Below are 21,103 nucleotides of genomic sequence, written 5' to 3' on the forward strand. Positions count from 1 at the left end.
CTTCATTACCTGTGTCCCTCTCTGTTGTTGTCAACTGCCTTCAAATCAACTGCAGTTCATGGTGACCCTGTAAATGAGATGACTTCAGGCCCCACTATCCTCTGCCTCTCTGCTCAGGTCCTGTAGACTCAGAATCATAGGCGGGATACACACCACCATATAGTACGTATTGTATACGTACTAGGGTTAGGAAGGGGCGGTGCTTCTGCACCCCCCTAACCCTAGTACGTATACAATACGTACAAGATGGCGGCGCCCCTTCCACATGGGCGCCGCCATCTTTACGTACTGGACGCATAGCGTCCAGACGTGTCGCGGCGCCTATGACATTGTGAATGCGCCAGCGGCGCTTCGCGACGTCATCAGTGCGCCGCAAGAAGAAGCTCCGAAATGGAGCTTCTTTTTTGCTCCGCGCGGGAGCCGCGCGGTTTGGCTGCTGCAGCTCCCGCGCAGAGCAAATGGCGCCGGTGGGGAAGCGCTGCAAAGCGGCGGTTTGTATCCCGCCATAGTCTCTCTAATTGAGTCTATCCATCTGGCGTGTGGTCTTCTTCTCTTTCTACTTCCCTCCACTTTCCCCAGTATCATTGTCTTTTCTAATGAATTGTGCCTTCTCATGATGTGGCCAAAGTACGACAGCCTCAGTTTAGCATCTTGGGTTCCCAGGAGAGTTCATAGGACAGTGCATAAGAGGCTTGAGTTGGGTTGTTATACATCACACTGTGGCTTGCTGGGCTGGGGGGGGGGGGCAGTGAGTGATGGTCCCCTCATTCATGACACACACATACATAAACTTTGGACCTATTTTTGTTGCATTGGGACTATCAGGTTTCATCCCAGCTGCATTCAGGATGTGCAGTGGATGAATTTACTCCTGCTGTTAGTCTGTTTTGGGGTGATTCAGCAGCAGGTGGGACTCGGTACATGCTTCAGGTCTGGCTTGTGGCCATGCTGTGGGTCCAGGATGGAATTTTCTTCAGGTTAGACAGAGTCAGGCTTTCCTTCCTCTCCCTTCAGTGTGGACCATTTGTTTATGTCAATCAGAGACCTTTCTTTTGCAGGTATGGGGTGGGGTGGGGTGAGGAGCTATTTCTGTTCTCAGCTTGTAACATGTCTGTTACTGCCTGGTCTCTTGTGAATTTTTTGCATGAGCTTGAGAATTTGGAGAAGGGGAACAATCAACTAAATAGCCTTCAGTTAGCCCTTGCCTGTGTTCTTGAATAAATTCTGCACAGAGAACTCAGATTCTGATGCTTGTATGGCTAGGGATGTTTTTACTAAAGCGGCCATCTCCTTACATCTTTCCCTGAGATAAATTGGAGCGTTCCCAATATGTGTCCCCCCTCCAACACCTGATGGCTGTGGTTTCTTCTGCCCCCGCAGGCACTTTGCTTGTCTCTCCTCCAAGTACATGTGCCCTGGTGTGCCAGCCGTGATGAGCACCTTGCTGGCAAACATCAATGCTTACTATGCCCACACCACCGCCTCCACCAATGTCTCGGCCTCAGATCGCTTCTCTGCTTCCAACTTTGGGGTGAGTGATCTTGCAGTAGTGGCATCTGCTGTCCTCCCGCCTCTTCTTTTCATGGAGCCAGTTGTTCTGTTTAGAGCCACAAAGAAGCACTGTCCCATTTTGCAGCTCTTTGAGTCAGGAGAAATCAGGTTGTTCCTGGCTTATGTGAGCTGCTTGGTGCTGACAGAGATGTTTTCTCTAGAGACACCAGTGGTCTACCATGTCCGAACTTTGCTACAGTGTCTGGCTATGACTGTAATAGGCTGAGAATTCCTTATATGGTGCTGCTCAGTGATTTAAATAGGAAAACCAAACCAAAGAGCCTTCTCAGCATCACTTTCCTGCTTGGAGGTGATGCAGTCCCTGAAAACGGGTATTGAGAAAACCAGATCTCCTAGATCTCCAGGGACTACAGGGTCTTCCAAACAAAGCTGCTAGATGTTTTTCACTGTACTGGAATGAAGTCTCCATGAGAGTTGTTTTCTTCATGTACAAGGGTGGTGTATATAAATGAGGGCACACCTAGTATTTTCCCCTGCAAGATCAGTATTCCCCTTGTGTCGAGGGGATAAAGTGCTTTTACTGGGAGAGTGTCCACTAGTGGAGGATCAAGTTGCACATAGTTGGGACAGGTCTGTTGCCACTTCGTAAGATGGAGGCTTCTTCACTGCCACAGGTGTTCCCAGAAGATGCAGAAAGTAATGATTCTTTTGGTTGGGTGCCTTTATTTCTCAGAGAGACCTTCCCCAATTCAACTTAACCCTAGAAATAGGTCAGGCAATTTTTGAAGCTCCCCTGAGGTTTAATCTCTTCTCTTCTGTTCCTTTTCCTGTGGCAAACAGAAAGAGAGGTTTGTGAAACTCCTGGACCAGCTGCACAATTCCCTCCGCATTGACCTCTCCATGTACCGGGTGAGTGCTAATGGGGGCAAGCACTGGGGCTTTTCATAGGATCTCTTAAAATCTTGAGAGCTGTCAGGATGCTCCACACACGTTCTCCCTGTCAGTCTGTACATGAGGCTGGCTTGCTTATTTTCATCGTGAGTGCGGCTGGTCAAAGGCCACTTGGTATGTGCTTGAGGCTGATGGGAAACATGAACTAGGAGCATCCCGGCTCAGGTGGTAAGGGAGCTCATGAAGATCACCTTGGACTGGGCCAGGTCCTTGGGAGTTCCTCTAGATCAGTGTGGCCAATTTTGAATGGCAGCAGCTATGTCTTTCCTTGGTTTCAGGCAAGATTGTCCTCTCTAGCCTTGCCTCCTGGTGGCCCCCACCCAAGGACTTTCCAGGCCTGATCTTGCACACTTTCAAAAATCAGAGGTGCTTAGCTGTGAATGGGGGAGAGACATTCTTAAGTGCAGCCCTGCTCCTTTTTCTCTGGGTGATTTTCAAAAAGCCATGGCTCAAGAGAGAGACTGATGGACACCAAGGGTAGTTTTTTGGGGGAGGGAGTAATTTCCCCTTTACCTTTGGTTCTTTCTCCATCTCAAAAAAAAAAAAAAAAAAAAAAAAGACATTCTGTGGAGGCAGGTGGATTCATTCTGAAATGTGAGAATAGATGCCAGTGTCCTTGTGCTGAGTCAGTGTGGGTTTCTTGAAAATTCTGCTGGCAAAGAAGCTCTGAGGTCCTTGCCAGGCTAATAAGGTCCATTCAGACAGCTTAGGGTGGGGAAGAGGAGGGACTTTTCTGCTTCCTCCTACTCATGAGCCCCAGTATGCAAACGGATGTTGTAGCACTTTTGAGGCTAACAGAAAGAGAGAAATTGGTAGCATGAGCTTTTGTAGACATGAGCCTACTTCCTTGTGCATCTAACAAAATAGGCTCAAGTCTACGAAAGCTCATCCTACCAACATCTCTCTTTCAGCTGGTCTCAAAGATCCTTTTGCATACAGCGTAGCCACAAAATCCTTTTGCATACTGATTTTCCAGACTAACACAGCTATGCCTTGGAATTCTACCTAGTTAGTGCACCGAAGAATCCAATATGGATGCACCCATGCTAAGATCTGGGAACCATGCCCTATGAGGAGCAATTTAGGGAGCTGGGTATGTTTAACCTGGAGAAGAGAAGGTTTAACAGGTGATACGAAGGCCCATTTTAAATATTAGAAGGGATGTCATATTGAGGATGGAGCAAGCTTGTTTTCTGCTGGTCCAGAGACTAGAACATGGAACAGTAGATGCAAGCTACAGAAAAAGAGATTCCACCTCAACCTTAGGAGGAACTTCCTTATAGTAAGAGCTGTTCAACAGTGGAAGACGTTGCCTCAAAATATGGTGGAGTCACCTTCTTTGGAGGTCTTTAAACAGAGGATGGCCATCTGTCACAGGGAGGGACTGGATTGTAGGTTCCTGCATGGCAGAATAGGGTTGGACTGGATGCCCCTTGAGTGCTCTTCCAACTCTGTGATTCTGTGATTCTAAGAGGACATGGTCTGTGAATTGCACCCAGAATATTTGGTTGTGGCTCCACTCCACCTCACCCCACCCATAAAGTGTTTATTAAATATGATAGAGGAAGCGAAAGTAAGGGAAAACCTGAAATAAATTTTATATTTGATATCTGCAGTAACGATAACTATGGCAAAGAGCTGGAAAGATAGCAGAATTCCAGAAATTGATGAATGGTTAACTAAATCAATGGAGTTTAGAAAAATGGATAATCTGATGATTTTACTGAAAGAGGATGTAAATCAGGAGGAGGAAATAAGATGGGAATCATTTATAGAGTATTGTAACAAAAGGTGAACAAAAGAAAATGTATAATATGGAAAAAGTAAAAGACAACTCTGGATATATCAATATTAAGAGTTAGGTTAGATAATATATAATTATTATTATTATTATTAACCTTTATTTTATAAAGCGCTGTAAATTTACACAGCGCTGTACATACAATCTTTTTAATTGGACGGTTCCCTGCCCTCAGGTTTACAATCTAAAAAAAATAGATTCAGAAATGAAATCAGGATAAGGAACAATGAGGAAATATGCATTAAAATGTCTATAATGATTAATATAAGAGAGAACTCGAAAATGTATATAACATGAGAACACAGTCTTTGAAAAGAAGAAAGAGACTAATAGATAGTGAGATAAGGGTTAAGAAAAATACAAGAAGGAGGCAAAACAAGAGAGCTGTTAAAATGTGTAAAAGGATTGTAGAAGTATCAACAGAAATATATGTGGGGGGATAGAAGTGGGGAGAGGAGATAGAATTGGTAATATATATTGTTAAAAATGTAAATGAGAATTGGTTGAAGACACTGTAAATAAAAATTATTTTAATAGCTGTAAATAAAAATTATTTTAATCATAAAGTGTTAAGGGCTTTCTGATTGCAAGAAACAAGAACTGGGTTGTTTACATGGAAGCTGTCTGTAGAAGGCCAGTTTAGACGCCTGGCCTGGAGAGCTAACCTAAACATTTGCAAGCAATGTTGTTTGGATGGAAAATTACTCTGTCAACTTATAGGATACTATATTAGAACATACAGATGCTGAACATGGGGCCCCATTCAGATTCTGCTCTGTTGCAGCATGGGACAGAAACACATTTCTTTCAGTAAAGTTGAAACCTTGATTCACCAAGCCTGGTCTTCTAATTTCTCCTGGAATTAATGAGGAAGGGAAGCGCCCTTCAGTCTGTAAGGCTGGGGGTGCAAATCTCCACTTTTTCATTCTTGCATATAAGGAAAAAAAGTTTTCTTCCTCCAGGAGTCTGTGTGCATGGAGAGAGGTATCATTTTCATCTCTTAAAAGGCTTTCCTCCCTTCATGTGAGTGAGCTTCATACCATGTTGTTGTTGTTGTTGCTGCTGCAGCTGCAACTGTTATTATCAGTTCACAAACAGCCTGCCTGCATCCAGTGCCCCAAGTATGTCTCCCCATTGAGCCCAAACACAAAAGCCTGCTGCGTGATGGAATACTGTCTAGCTCACAATTTGGCTCATGGTGATCATTTTGCAGTTTTGAGTTCTGTTAGCGCACACACACACTTACACACACTCGCATTGTTGGCTAGAAACAGTCCAAGGAAATGCCCTCCGGGAATTGTATAATTACACATTGTAGAATAATGCTGCTCATTATTGGAAAAAATTAGTTAATCCTTGGATGAGATGTTAGTTCATTCTGCTGCCAAAAATAGTAGCCTAGTGTCAGATGCAGTAAAATGTAATTAGATCTAATTTGTAATGATAAGACTCTGTTGCATAAATGGGCTCTTAATTGATTGTCCCCGAAGCATTCCTGATGTTGTACCTTGGATGGCTGAGAGGAAAACAGTCTGCCATTAATTAAAGGTGTCTCTTGTCCTGGAGATGTTAATGAGAAGGGAAACTCTCACTGTCTCAGAAGCTGGCATGGCCAGAAGAATCTGCTGGCCCTTTTTACTTTCTCTTGTCACTTATATTCAGCCAGATTTTAACGTAGCTGCTTTGAATAGCTCTGCAGGGGCCGAGTTTTGGCTGTGCGCTTCTTCCAGAGGGAATCATGTGTATTCCCACACTGGGTGTATTCACATCTATTATGAAGAGCATGATAAGATGGTGGTACTTTATTTTCTCTTTCACCTCACTGTCCTGATCTGAAGGCAGATAATGCCTTGTATATTGAAATCTGGCTGGGTCAGTGCCTCTTGTTGTTTTCCAGAATGGGATTGAATTATTGGCTTTGCTGCCATATGAGATTGCATTCAGGAGAGGATGGATGTAGCAGGGTGTGTGTGTGAGTGTCAGAGTTTACCTCCATAAGTTTGTGTAGTTGTGAGGCACTTGGCATCCTCCATCCCCTTAAATTGACCCCCTGGGTTTTGGTTTCCCATTCAGGTAGATCTTGTATGTTCTTGGCAACCTCTTGGGTGTCTGTGTCCCACTTAAAGCTGTAACAGTCAGAAGATACTAAAAACCCCTAGCAAGGTTGTACCCCACCCACTGGGTCCCACAGGAGGATTTATTCTAAACTAGAAGTTTGGGAAACAGTACTGACAGCTAGAGCTGTTGTGGGAAGCAGTGTTATGCAGTGTTATGCAGTGCCAAGCTGCGGGATACAAGCTTCGGCCAGGAACAAGACATTAGATTTCATCACACCTGCCTAGTCTTTAATACCATATGCAAATGATAGATCTGGATGGAAAATATGTTTGGGTTGGGGGCTGCGGTGGGCAATGGCTTGTATCCAAGACTGTCGCCCCTTTTCTTCCCCATTCAGTGTGATGTGATATTGTCCATCTGGGGCAGCAAACATGGGCTGTGAGCCTCAGGGTCTCACATTCCCCTTCACTCCCCTGGGTGTATGTTTTCCTCACTGCCCTTTTGGACATGCATTTCCTTTCCTGCCCACAGAACAACTTTCCAGCCAGCAGCAGGGAACGCTTGCAGGACTTGAAATCGACAGTAGACCTGCTAACCAGCATCACTTTCTTCAGAATGAAGGTAGGGATGGACACACATGTGCCAGGGACTTTGCCATTCCCTGGCAAGCCCTGCACCCTGAGGCAGAACCTTTCACCGTAAACCTTCCCTTTTGATGCACAGCATGGAAAGCAGGCCCAGTGCTATCACGTCTCTTCCTCTGCCAGATTATCCCTCCCAGTAAAATTAGAGGCAAGAGCAAAAAAGGTCTCCTCATAACCCTGATGGAAAAAGAGGGCCCTGCCTCTGCCCCATTCAGCCTACCCTTCCTTGTTCAACAAAGAGGCAGCAGTCGGTTCCGTTTTTTTTCCTTTGCTGGGAGAATAAAATCCCTTCACTAAAGGGCAACTCTACTGAGTTATTCATTGACAGCATTGCTATCAGCTTTCCCGGGTGCTTACAGCCTCCTTCCTTCCTGATGACATTGTTGCCAAACATTCAGTCTTCGATTAATTAAATGCTGTGTTTTTGTGGTAAATATCTCTGGAACGAAAATTAAATACCGGAAACAAAGCTATTCATTTTTCAAGGACAAGGAGCCCATTATTCACAGTGCAGGCTGCTGATGGATCGTGAAATCTGCCTTTGTCCTTTCCCAGCTTGGAGGCTGCAGCCGAGCACTGTGATGCTTTCTGACAACTGTAACTGTGTGTGCTTCACTGGCACGACTCCTCTGCTGGTGCAAGGAAAGGCAGGCAGGCGGGTGGGCAAGTTTATGCTGTCTAAACATACCGGCTTCCCGAACTCCTCAGATCTCCATACCTAGGCTGTCAGGTCAGCTTTCCATGCCCAGCATCTGAGTGGGTTTAATGTGCTGGAAAAGCCTGAAGCAATGCAATTGTAGGGTGCTATTTGTCTCCGTGTGCAGGCCTGCTGAGAGTCACTCTGCTGAACATTTTGCCTCCCCTCTGAAAACTGTGTTTAAAATGACTGGGATAAACCAGGCTCTCTTTATAAATGAGTGTGTATGGAAACATGTTAGAGAGGTTTCTCAGAAAGGCCTTTGCAGGTTCCTTCCAGACCCTTCTGCTCCACTGGGGGCAAAGAGGCATTCCCAAACAATAAAGGAGGGAGCCAGCCATGAGGCTCAGACCATCTGTGTGTGCTGCTCTGGGCAAGTGCAAAGAGTCCCTTGGAACATGAGTGGAGTGGGAATCATGCCTCCCCCCCCCCTCAAGTGCTGCTGGAGTGCAGCTCCCAGAACCCCTGCCAGGATCACTAGAGATGAAAAATTCTGGGAACTGTAAGCCACCCGCATGTGGAAATGGCCTCATAATTCCCAGAATAGTAGTGAGCTGAAGCCGCTCACCATGGGGAACTGCAGCATCTTCAGAGTTGACTTGTGGCATCTTGCTGGGTGGAAAGACTTCCTGACCTGTGGGAGTGGTGAGTGATGGTGGCAGCCCCACTGGGTGAAATATGCACTTGATTAGAGGGCACGACCTTCTCCTGTACCAATCTCCTCATCACTCTGGGCCAGAACTGCCTACTTTGTTCTCTCTTGCTCAAGCAGAGAGGTCGTTCCCAGCCCAGAGATCTGAGACCATTCCTTCTTTGCTGCTCAAAGGAATGGTTTCTCTCGGACTGCAAGTGGACCCTCTTGAGGCTTATGTGGGGCCAGGGGAGAAAGTGCGCTGCACCTGTGGGTCAGTGTCCAGGAAAGCTGCCAATGAACAGCTGATAAGAGTGTGCCAGGCAAAGGTAAACAAAAGCAAGGTTTAGTCAAAGGCTTTCATGGCCGGCATCCATAGTTTTTTGTGGGTTTTTCGGGCTATGTGGCCACGTTCTAGCAGAGTTTCTTTCTGACGTTTTGTCAGCATCTGTGGCTGGCATCTTCAGAAAAGATGCCAGCCACAGATGCTGGCGAAACGTCAGAAAGAAACTCTGCTAGAATGTGGCCACATAGCCTGAAAAACCCGCAAAAAACAAAAGCAAGGTTTTACAGCAGCAAAGAAACAGTTCCAAAAGCACAATACCAGTCCAGTGTCCGACAGAGCAAAACCAAAAGCCAGTCCAGGGTTCCAGAGGGCAATTCCACAAGTCGAGTCCAGGGTCAAGAGTGGCAGAGAATAAGTCAATGAGTCCAGTACAAGGTCAAGAGGTCTAGGTCTATCTGAGGTCTGGGAAGCAAAGAGTCTGGCAACGAAGTCCAAGGGAGTCAGAGAAAGCAGCTTTTACCAAAGGAATGCAGAGAAACTCTGACAAAGAGACTCGGCGTCTGCCAGGTGTTTATATCCTTATTGCAGCTGCTGGGTGATTAATGAGCATTTCTCAGCTAACCTTCGGGAATGCCGAAGGCATGCCCTTTCAGTCCTTCTTTGGCTGAAGGTAGGTACTTCAGTATCTTGCTCCTCTTTGTCTCCCAGGCCTGGAACCTCTGCTAGGGAAAGGCCTGGCTGCTGAGACACAGGGTCCACTGGAGGTGATACAACAGGGCTAGGGTTTGGGTGAGCCAACTCTCCAGGAGCTGGGAGAGCAGAGTTGGGACCTGGCAGGGCAGAGCTGGGGCTTGGCTCAGCCTCAGGTTCCCCCTGCACCTGAGGGGCCAAGTCCTCCTCGTCGTCCTCCGAATCCTCCTTGTGACTGGCCATGACAGTCAGCCACCAAGAACACCTCTTCACATGCTCTCCTCCTTTGTGTCAGCACTTCTGGTATGCTGTCCTGGGGCTATTTACAGTTCGTCTTACAGGAAAAATCAATGGATGGCTGATTTTTGTTTTAATAATAATAATAATAAATAATAAACGTTTTATTTGTATACCGCCCTTCCATAAGATCAGGGCGGTTTACAGCAGTTAAAAATACACAAAATTCAAGTTAAAACCATATCAAAATTACATAAATCACACTACAAAATAAAACAAAAAACAAAAACAAAAGCCCCCGGGTTAGCCAAACCATTGCCTGTGCGGCCTGTGCGGCGGGGGGGCCTATAGGGACTTAATCGGGGAATGCTATTTGAAACAGGTAGGTCTTCAAATCCCGTTTGAATTGGGCCAGGGAGGTAACTGAGCGGAGCTCTATGGGCAGCATATTCCAAAGGGCCGGGGCAGCGATGGAAAAGGACCTCCTAGAGGTGGAGGATAACCTCGCCCCGGGAACCCTAAGGAGTTGCTGCCCAGATGTTCTGAGGGTGCGAGGCGGTCCTTCAGGTATCCTGGGCCCAAGCCATTTAGGACTTTATAGGTCATCACCAGCACCTTATATTGCGCCCGGAAGCGAATGGGCAGCCAATGGAGGTTTTTTAAAACCGGTGTTATACGGCTGGCCCTGGACGTGCCGGTGACCAGCCTAGCTGCCATATTTTGGCCCAAGTTGGGTTTTCTGCTACTTTGCCATTGATTACTTGGAGCAGAATTACTTCATGTATACTCTCTTATTATAGATGGCCAAAGCCTCACACAGATAAGGTAGATGGGACCTGGGTTTTCATGGTTAATGGAGCCATCTGGGGTCCAGTCTCTTTCTGCCTGCTGGGTCTCCCATCTCCTTTTCTGCCTTCTTTCCCAGGTTCAGGAACTGCAAAGCCCACCTCGTGCCAGTCAGGTGGTGAAGGATTGTGTCAAAGCCTGTCTCAACTCCACCTATGAATACATCTTCAACAATTGCCATGAGCTGTACAGCCGTGAATACCAGACAGACCCTGTAAGTGTGTGACACATGGGGCTTGGGTGAACCTGGCATGTGCTGGGTAGTATCAGAATTTAAATCTTAACAAATAATAGGCACAGGCCTCTCAGGGCCTCTCTAGTTTAGGGCAACAGTAGTCCATTTGGCACAAGCCAGTGGAAACGTGATGGCTTTGGTTATTCACAAATATTAATTGGTTCTGCAGAAGGGCCTTTTAATGGGGTGCTTATACTGCGCTTTTATTGTTATTGCTGTTTTTAAATGCTTTTATTCTGCTTTAAATTAATGGTGTTTTTTTTTTAAAAAAATGGGATTTATTTATTTCTTAACTTTCAAAAATATATATTTTTTGTTTTTAGCTGTACTTCATTTTAAATCTGTGTTGAGATCTGCCTTCCTTCCCATCTTGGGAAAAAGGCAAGATGTTGAACTATATTAACAAATAAACAAAAAGTGCCCAGTGTACCATGGATGCCAAATAGGGATGGGTTTTGGGGATAGGAGTGATGAAGGGTGGAAGAAGGGAAGCGGGCATTGCTTTCTGCTGAGTGCTTTTTGTGTTGCCTTCAGAATAAAACCCAGGAGGTGCCAGTGGAGGAGCAAGGTCCCAGCATCCAGAACCTGGACTTCTGGCCTAAGCTCATCACCCTGATTGTGTCCATCATTGAGGAGGACAAGAACTCTTATGCCCCTGTCCTGAACCAGTAAGAAGCCTCCTGGGGTTGTTGCGTGCCCCTCTTGCAAGAAGGAGCCTCTGTGCCATTTGTTCTCCCTTTTTTCATGATGTGCAGAACATTTATCTTGTCTGTCTGCCTGTCTGTCCTTCCCTTTTTCCTGTCTCTTTAAACCATAACTTTGTTATTGGGATGATGGGATTCCTGTGCATTCTCACTCATGCACACAGGAATGTTGCATGTCTGAGATCTGACAGGCAGCTTGTCTAGTGCAATGAGAGCAATTCCTCTTCAAGCTCTCCTTCTGGGGTGCCCTTTCTCTTCACCGTGTCCTTCATGTCTGTCTGCACCTTGAAGGTGGATGCCTCTGCATGCCGGAGAGCGAACACTAGTGGGAAGCACATGAGGCACAAGGTTGCTGAGGGGTCAAGAGAAAACATGGCCAACTATACCTCGGAAGTCATAAGAGGCCGGAGGTGCTGGTAGAGTTAAGGGCTGCTTCTGGGGCATTCTTTCTGAGAAGGATCTTTCTGGAAAACAGAGAGGCACTACTCTTCTTTTCTGGTGTGAAATGAGACACTTTCCAGGCATCTGGAAAATGCAACAAAATCCACAGTCCACCAAACAGTGATAACTTTATCAGGGCAACTAAAAAGCACAAAACACACCATTCAAGCTTTCAAAGTTTCATTGGTTTCTTCCTCAGGCAAAAGTGTTAAAAATCCTACAGGAGAAGAAAAGTGAAGGTGGTGGAGTCATAGGCCTTCATTATGTCTCAGATGCTACTTCTGTTGTCAGTTAAGGCAGTCTGGAGGGATCTCAATGCAGGCAGGGGCTGCTTCCTTTCTTGCCCATGTGGGGACCAGGGACAAAGGGCAGTAAAAGGCAGGCAATAACATTTCATATTTATTAGCATAGCAGCAACAAAATAACTTCCACTAAAAGCCAGGCTAGTTCCATCTAGTGTGAGACTAACTGCCCCTTTCTTAGGCAAAGAACCTTGACTTTATCGGTACAGTAGAGTCTCGATTATCCGACGTAAACTGGCGGTCCCATAGGTCGGATAGTCGAACAAGTCGGATAATCCGGAGGGTCATAGGAAAAGCCTAGCAATCACTATGGTGGCGCTCAGAGGCGGTCGGGGCCTGCGGCCTGGTGGGGGTGGCGCTCGGGGTCGCTGACGCCTGGTGCTCCGTGCCTGCCGCCTCGCTTGGAGCCTGGTGCTGGGGGTGTGGTCAGGGCTCAAAGCCACGCCTACCGACCAGTCCGATGTCAGATAAACTGGAACATCGGATCAACGAAGGTCGGATTAACGAGACTCTGTAATTACAACAGAAGTAAAATCTGAGACAAAAGGCAGGCCTGTTACTTAACATCAGCACTTTTCTTCTCCTGTACAATTAAATTCTTTGCCTGATGAAGAAGCCAGTGAAACTTGGAAAGGTTACATGATCTAGTTTTTTTGTGGGGTTTTCAGGCTATGTGGCCATGTTCTGGAAGAGTTTATTCTAGAGAAGATGCCAAGCACAGCTGCTGGCAAAATGTCAGAAATAAACTCTCCCAGAACATGGCCACATAGCCTGAAAACCCCACAAAAAACTATGGCTTCTGTCCCTGTAAGCCTTCGACTTCACCTTGCATGATCTATTTTGTACTTGTTAGTTGATCTGATAAAGGTATCATTGTGTTGTGGATTTTGTTGTATTTTGCTGCATGGTCAACATGGCTGTCCCGAATATGTTTCCAGGAATTAGAAAGTAATTCTGCACAGAGCAGAGGAGGCCTGGAACTGTCTGCTCATTTTGGCTGAAGCAGATTCCTGGGAGAAACTGGTTGGGCATTTTAGACCAAGTCATGGGTCCTTCAAAACATGTCCAGCAACTGGGCTCTCTGACTTGGTGTTTTTTTAACCTTCTGTTTATTTTATCTGTTTCCTGTCCTCTCCCTTCTGCATGCCCCCACACACCAAACTGGGACCCTGTTCTTATCTCTGCTGGCTTGCCTATCCTCTGAGCAGGCACTGCACTTGCTTGGAAGAGTCTGAATATTTTTAACAATGCCTTTTTCAACCAAGGTGGGAGTGGGAGGAAGAAAAGGAGGCCATCTCTACGTTGCTTTCTTATACTTTCCTTGCCCTTGGGGTGAGGGGCAGGATGGGGGTAGAAGCAGTTTCTTCTTGGCCCCAGAGCCTCTCGAAATTCCCCCCATGTTCTTTAAACACCATTTCTTTCTTCAATTTTAGATTCCCTCAGGAGCTTGCTGTTGGAAAGATCAGTGCTGAAGTCATGTGGAATCTCTTTGCTCAGGATATGAAATATGCCATGGAAGGTGAGTTGGCCTTGTTGTTCCTCATCTCTCCAGTGAAAATGTCCTCTGAACTGGACAAGGTCTGCAGTGCTGCTGAAGTCCTTGCTAATGTTCCTGGCTGATAATTGCCTTTACCCAGGGCCAGGAATAGGGCTTAGTAGGTAGTTTTTAATACATTATTATCTCCAGGCAATTTCCAGTAGAATTTCCACCAACCAGACAATGAAATCTGTCTGTTGCCCTTCAGAATCCAGGTATGCTATTTGCAGCTGGGTTTCTCTCATCATTCAGCAACGTCTCCCTTCCTAAATGATCACATATGCCTGCTTGACAAGAAACGTGTTCTTCCCCTGTTCTGGCTTGTACACAATAGGGATTTCACAGTGTCCCTGAACCCTGTCTCACAAAAGCTGTGCTCTTGCTGGACTTGGCCAGCTGCTCAGCATCACTATTGCTTCTTGGAAGAGAATTTGATGTTCTCAGGCCCTTTCAGAGATACCAGTTAGCAGGCAGCTCATTGGAGCAGCTGACTTGGTTCTCTGTGGGAGTGATTTCCCTGCTCTTTTTTTCCTTCTCTTCCTGGCTGTACGTACCTGGCACCTTCCTGCATCTAGCTCAGCCTGTCCAAGCTAGGAGTCTCAGAGTCCTGAGGCAGGCAGTGGGCCACCTCTTCCTGTGTATGCCCCTTTTTGATTGTCTTGAAACAAGACCCTGAGATCTATGTGACATTGAAGAGAGTGGAAGCAGACAAATCATCATCACCATCACCATCACCATCATCATCTCTGTGCTTGTCCCTCCTTGATTCTTTTGCAAAAAGACCCTGGAATCTATATGTTATCGAAGAATGCAGAAGCAAATATATTATGTTCTTCTTCATCATCATCATCATCTTTATTTCATCATCATTCCCTTCCCACAGTCTACCAGGTGTTACTAACTGGAGATGGTGATGATGACTATCATCATCATCATCATCATCATCATCATCATCATCATCATCTTCTTCTTCTTCTTCTTCTTCTTCTTTCTTTTTCTTTTTCTTTTTCTTCTTCTTTATTTATACCTTGCCTTTCCCACCAAGTAAGATTATAGTTAGAACATATACAAACTGATGAATGAAATACAGCCAGCATGGTGTAGTGATTTGAGTTTTGGAGCCTGGGATAGGTTTGCCATAGGGTTGCCACAAGTGGGAAACAATTTGAAGGCACACAGCAACAACAAGATTGAAATGTAATAACACTGGCAATAACATTTAAAACAGTGCTGCTTTTATATATCTGGCACCCTTCAAGGCATTGTTAAAGGACTTGTGCCAGGGTGATTAAGACAAGTGAAGTAGGTAGAAGGGAGAGTTCCCAGTTTCCCTTGAGGGACTCAGAGGGTAGGAGTCCTTTCCCTGGCTTTGATATGAATTCTGGGCTCTTTGCAACTTTCTGGGGTGAGTGCAGGCAAGCAGGATTAACATGCTCCCCATGTGGGGAGGTGTGTTTCTTTTTCTGTTGCTTTTTTTAAAATGCTGCTTACACACATATACACACACACACTCATACTTCTTTGCTACTCTAGTGACAGTGATGCATGCGCCAGGTTTCCCCCCTGCTTTTTCCAAAGGTTTCAGTGCCTCTGTGAACACAAGCAAACAAAATTAAAAGAATCTTCCTCCTCAGGGGATGGGGAAGTAATGTTGGAGAAAGGCTCCTCTCTCAGTCTTGCGCTTTAAGCAGCTGCCTGGGAGCACACGTCAGAGAAAGCTTCCACAAGAGACACAGCAAAGCTGTCACTGGTGTTAGGCATCTGGTGGAAGAAGGTTTGTTCCTAACTGCCCTTAAGTCACCATGCCCTTAAGTTAACCATGACTCATAGTGACCCTGTGGATGAGACACCTCCAACCCCCCCCCCCCTTTCACTGCTCTGCTCAGGTCCTGCAAATTCATGCCCGTGACCTCCCTAATTGAGTCCATCCATCTGGAATGGGGTCTTCCTCTCTTTCTTCTGTACTCAACCTTCCTCAGCATCATTGTGTTTTCCAATGGACCTTGCCTTCTCAAGATGTGGCCAAGGTGTGACAGCCTCAGTTTAATCATCTTGGCTTCCAGGGAGGGTTCTGACTTGATCTATTTTTCTTCTTGGCCGTGCACAGTATCCTTAGCACCCTTCTCCAACACTACATCTCATCTTTTCTGCTTTCTTCACTGTTCAGCTCTTGCATCCTAACATAGTATATAGTGATGTGGAGTACAATGGCCTGGGCAATTCTAACTTTAGTATTCAGTTGAATATCTTTAAACTTTAGGATCTTGTCTAGTTCTTTCATGGCTTCTCTTCCCATTCCTAGTCATCTTCTTATTTTTTGACTGTAGTAACCATTGAGATCGTTGTTTGATCCACAGTATGGGAACTCTTTAACTATTTTAGTTTTCTTATTATCTATGTTGAACTTATGTAGCTCCTCCATGGTCATTATTTTTGTGGTACATGGACCCCCTGAACATAAAGAGGTGGCAGGAGCAGATCCACAGTGAGATCACCCTGCAAATTCTGGGTGAAATGGCTGTTGCAAGGCAAGGGGTGGCTTTCAGATGCCATAATAACCTTAGATCAGGGGTGGGCAAAGTGTGACCCTTGAAGCCCCCCAAAATGCTATTTGTCCCAATATCCCCCAAAACTATAAAAATGACAGCAAAACATGATGGTTTTGCTCCCCTATGTACCTCACATAGCCTGCTAGAGCCAGCAAAAGGCAGCTGAAAATCAGCCAAAACAGAAACCACAAATCACATTCTGGCAAGTTATTAACCTTTTCCTTTATTGAGCCAACCAAAAGGTGCAAAATAAATCCTGCTAGCTTTTTTTAAGGCTTCACAGGCTTCATCAGGCAGAAGTATAAGATGGCATATATGGGATTGAAAATGGCAATGTTGTGGTTGGCAACTACATTTTAGAGGTTACAGGAATCATAGAGTTGGAAGAGATCCCAAGGGCCATCCAGTCCAACCCCTTGCCATGCAGGAACTCACAATCAAAGCATCCTCAACAGATGGCCATCCAGCCTCTGTTTAAAGACCTCCAAATGTTTGCAGATAAAACATGAGGCCTTTCCATAGCTGTAGGGTGAGTGGGAACAAAGGCTGTAAAACTGGCACTAGATATTGGTTTTTCCATTTGAATGTGCTGGATATTGAAAGAATTCCTTTACCGCATAATTATTTATAATGTGCACAAGGTGCAATCTCCAGGAAGAGCAGCAGAGGTGTGAACGGTTGCATTACATTTGGGCACGAGTTCTGATGTTGGATATTTGTCTCTCCTGCGCTCTCATGAATAATCCTTTGGGTACCTTTCTGGGTTATGCTGGGCATATTGGGGGCTAGGGAGGGGAAAGGATGCTGAGCCTTCCCCAGGCTTCAGAAGTGTGCTCTGTTCCTTCATGTTCGCCTTTTAAATGACTTTGCTCCCTTTGTTCCCCTTTTAGAATCCAGCCACTCTGGTTTTGAGGCTAGGTCCTTTGATCATGAGTAATAGCTCCAGGGTACAATCTGTTTTGAGATGCTCCCTTCAGGTTATTAGCATCAACTGAGAGAAAGAACAAGCGTCTCTGTGATGCATAGCGTGGCTTGAGTGAGACTCTTCTGTATCCTATACATCAAGGGTTGGCAGCTGCCAGGGGCTGGGAGGGTTGCATTGGCACCCCCTGCCACATGTCCCCTCCCCTCTGTTCCCCAGAATCCTTCTTTACTTTAAAAATAAATAAATTCAAAATGATTTCTTCCCCCCAGGGGCAGTTTCACCATGTTTAGTTCCCATTCCTAGGCTGTTTTGGGACTAGGAGAAGTCTTGTTTTAAAGTGGAAAGTAAACCAGAAGTCAAATGTTTAAAAATAAACTATTGGGGGATGTTGCTGGGGGGTCCTTGGTAGCCACCAATACCCCCCCCCCCCACACACACACACAATATACATCTGTTTTTAGCTTTGTGGGAATAAAGGTCTCCTTTTTTGTGCTCCCTCCTCCTAATGATTTTGGTGGTGTGCTTTTTTTGTCTCATTACTTTGTTCCCTCTCTTAAGTCCTGGATAAAATGTGTTCCCTCAAGGCGTCACAGGGTAAGAGCGTTTTCCTTCAGTATACCTTCTAGATGTGAGTCACCAAAGACGACCCCTCTTGTAGCAAGAATAGTAGCACATATCCTTCACCTTCCCCCCAGGTGTATCAATGTGAAGTGTTCATAGAAGTAGAGCATACAGGTTTGGTAGCCCACAGCTAGAATGCAGCTGGAAATAGAGCTTGCTTTAGTTACTTATTTTTAACATTATTTATTTTACTTTTCTGCTTTCTTTAAAAAAAACAGCAATCAAAGTGGCATCTAACAGAATATGAAATCCTAAGTCAACGGGAACAACATAAAGGTTCTGTAGACAGATGATGACACCCCTCTCACCATAGCTGATCAGTGGCAGGTGGAGAAGCACCTGGCTAGGTCTCCATAGCCAGACACAGGCAGATGGCATAATCTGCTGAGACCCAGGAAGGTCCATTGGCCGTCTTGACAAATGATGTCATCATTCTGCATCTGGCTGTGGGGACATAGCCAGACACTTCTCAGATTGCCTCCTCCTCAGCTCTCCACCGGTCACTGAATGGCTGTGGGAGGGTAACACAGTGAAATAGAAAACCATGGGGCTGGGGGCTTTGGTGGTTGCAGAGGAGGGAAGAGAATACCAAAGTCCAGGAAAGAGACGTATGCAAGTGTAGGTTGGACTTAGGCATGCTGATGTTCCAATATTCCCTAAAAACAAATTAAGCAGTAAAATCATTAGAATCATCCCAGTAAACAGTGACATCCATTTTATGAGGCTGGTTTAAAGAGAATATGTCTCCACTCTCTTTCTAAAAGCTGCAAGGAGTGGTAAGAAATTACAGCTCCCAAGTGGGGAGGGCAGGCCACTGTCCAATGATGGCCAGATCTCCCCCAGGAGTGGACCAGCTGCTGCAGACAAAGAGGAGGAGGAAGATGCCCAGCCCAGTTTGTGACTGGGCTGGGCATCTTCAGCAAACCCAGTGCTGGAGATGCCAGCCTCTGGTTGGGACTGGGGAACTGTGATGGACAAGAGCCCTCAGGAGAACTCCTTTGAGGAAGGTGTCAGCCTAGCAGTGGAGTTCAGAGTGGACAGCCTTGGCAAAAAACAAAGAAGCGGACAGTTGATTTTTAGGGCTGCATTTTCGGGGTGTGGAAAGAGAAACCTGAAGTCATGATGTTGGTGCCCTATTGCTCTGGTCTGGGGCTAACTTGCCCAGGGCAACCTCTGACCTGGTCAGGAAGTCCCACCAAGAGGGGGACTGTCCATGGGTCTCGGAGGGTCTCACTTGGCCTGAACCAGGGGATGGAAGTTTTACTCTTGTCTCTTCTCTATCCCAAGCCCCACCAGTGTTTCGCATTCGCATGGTCCTCTTTTATGGTGGTAAGAGTCTTTCTTTCTTTCTTTCTTTCTTTCTTTCTTTCTTTCTTTCTCTCTCTCTCTCTCTTTTCCAGTTCTTTTTTCTCTTGATTGGTTAGTAGGGGATCCTCCCTCCTTCCTGGGGAGAGGATGTAGATGGCAAATGCTTCCAGATAATGCTTTGTGTCAGTGCTGTAGATTGGTCCACCTCAGTGGTGGCCACTTTAGACAGGAGGCAAATGCTGGCAGAAGACCCCTTTGTGTGTGCTTCCCCTCAGGCAGTTCCCAGCCTTCTTCCATTCTGCTCCTAGTATGCTTTCTCAGTTACCTTGTGCTTAGAGGCTAAGTGTGCTCTTCGTCAGCTTGTCCGTCTTCCAGAAAGCTGACATGCTGGCACTGTACTGCTTGGTCTTGTCCAAACGAAGCTGGGCTTGATTTTGCGTCTCCCTGCCCCAAGAACTCCCTGGGTAGCATCTCTGCTGCTGCCACCTGGTCACCATTGCCCTCCTTTCCACCTGCAACTGTTCAGACTGGACACCAGAATCAAGCAGGAAAACCCTGGCAGTCTCAGCAGTGCTGGCCCTTAGCCCTTCCCGTCCATTCTCCATATCTGGGTCAGCACCTCCAGTTTTGTCGGGTGGACTTAGGCAGCTCTTTGGCCTCTGTTTCCAGGGGAACTTGGATTTTCTGACTTCTGAGCCTAGTATCTCCTCCTTTCTCTCTGTGTGATGATTGCATGCCTGTCTTCGAGATGAGACACACAGTTTTCTCTCCCATGCCTTACCCTCTCAGAAGCTTTCTAATTTGGTACCAGTTGCAAAAGTCCTGTAAAAACAAATATTTTCATACTAACTTGCTGACTGTGTCTAATCATTGTATTGTATGGATTCTTTTTAATTATAAGTCGCTCTCTCAGAGAGACTATTATTATTATTATTATTATTATTATTACCACCATCATCATCATCATCATCATCATCATCAGAATAAAAACTTCAGGGTTTCTTAGGCCTGTTACAGACAGGCCAAAATAAAGCTGCTTCGAGTCACTTTGGAGGTATGGTATTTCAATGATGCATGCGTCCTAAGAGTCCAAAAGCCGCACCAAAGCCACGCTCCGGTCCTAAGGACTGGAGTGCAGCTTTGGTGTGGCTTTTGGACTCTTAGGACTCATGCATCATTGAAATACCATACCTCCAAAGTGACTCGAAGCAGCTTTATTTTGGCCTGTCTGTAACAGGCCTTAGAGTGTTTTTTGGACCAAAGACTTTAAAAAGAAACACTGTGTGTTCTGCATTTGGACCTGGCCGTCTTGGTAACTGGGCAGTCAACAGATTCCAGGTCATGATTCAAGTTCCCATCAGAGGAGACAAGTCTCAGGGGTGGCCTCACCTGTGTGCAGTTAAACCCAGGGCAGATGACACATTTAATAATAACAGGTGCCCTGAGAGAGGCTGAATGCTGATGTATTGCCTACTTCCAGTTTCTTTGGCAATGGTGATACTGCATTTTGTTCATGGTATCACCTCTATAGAAGGAGGTCATTCTAGCTGTACTGTATATGCTGGCATCTCAGGCCTATTAGAAGCATATCGGATGCCCTCCCCACACCCATCCAGTGAACCTGCCTGGACTTTTGCATCCTCCAGTAACACCAATTGCCTCCTGAGCTACAAGCAGATCTCTCTGGCTAAGGCTGGGGAGCTTCCACCCCTTTCCTCCTTCCAGAGTTTTATTAGGTATATAGGAAGCCATCTTTTATCAGATCAGACTCCACATGTCCAATTTATTGCAGTATTGTCCACTACAAGAAAAGAGATTCCACCTAAATATTAGGAGGAACTTGGTTAGGAGTCTTTGGAATGCCTTCTGGTTTTGCGGAGTGGCTGCTCTGATAAGAAACAGTGGCAGGAGCGGCAGAGCAGAAAGGCACTGGGGTTAAAAACACATTTGCAATTACTTAGTCCCCAAAAATCTGAAATGAAACTGAGGGTTAGTGAATGGTCCCTGTTCTAATGACAGTGGGCATTAAAATGTGTTAGGTCTGGACAATTCTTGCTTTCAAGTGGGCAGTTTATTCTTCTGTTGGATTCAGTCTTAAAGTGGTTGTTGAGTTGATTGATCTTCACAT

The 21,103-nt window shown here is 45.8% G+C and overlaps 1 protein-coding gene across 11 annotated transcripts in view; it reads left to right on the top strand.

Moving 5' to 3' along the window:
• Positions 1-21,103, top strand: part of UNC13B (unc-13 homolog B) — a 250,006-nt gene that overhangs the window by 183,014 nt on the left and 45,889 nt on the right. For all 11 annotated transcript variants that reach the window (XM_089498312.1, XM_089498261.1, XM_089498289.1 and 8 more), the window contains 6 exons: positions 1,381-1,531; positions 2,353-2,421; positions 6,854-6,943; positions 10,433-10,567; positions 11,123-11,256; positions 13,469-13,554. In XM_089498312.1, the coding sequence (XP_089354438.1) occupies positions 1,381-1,531; positions 2,353-2,421; positions 6,854-6,943; positions 10,433-10,567; positions 11,123-11,256; positions 13,469-13,554 (665 nt within the window). The remainder of the gene's footprint in view (positions 1-1,380; positions 1,532-2,352; positions 2,422-6,853; positions 6,944-10,432; positions 10,568-11,122; positions 11,257-13,468; positions 13,555-21,103) is intronic.

This window comes from Sceloporus occidentalis, unplaced genomic scaffold (assembly GCF_023333645.1).
Source record: "Sceloporus occidentalis isolate IW3139 unplaced genomic scaffold, rSceOcc1.0.p SCAF_1, whole genome shotgun sequence".
Taxonomy (NCBI): domain Eukaryota; kingdom Metazoa; phylum Chordata; class Lepidosauria; order Squamata; family Phrynosomatidae; genus Sceloporus; species Sceloporus occidentalis.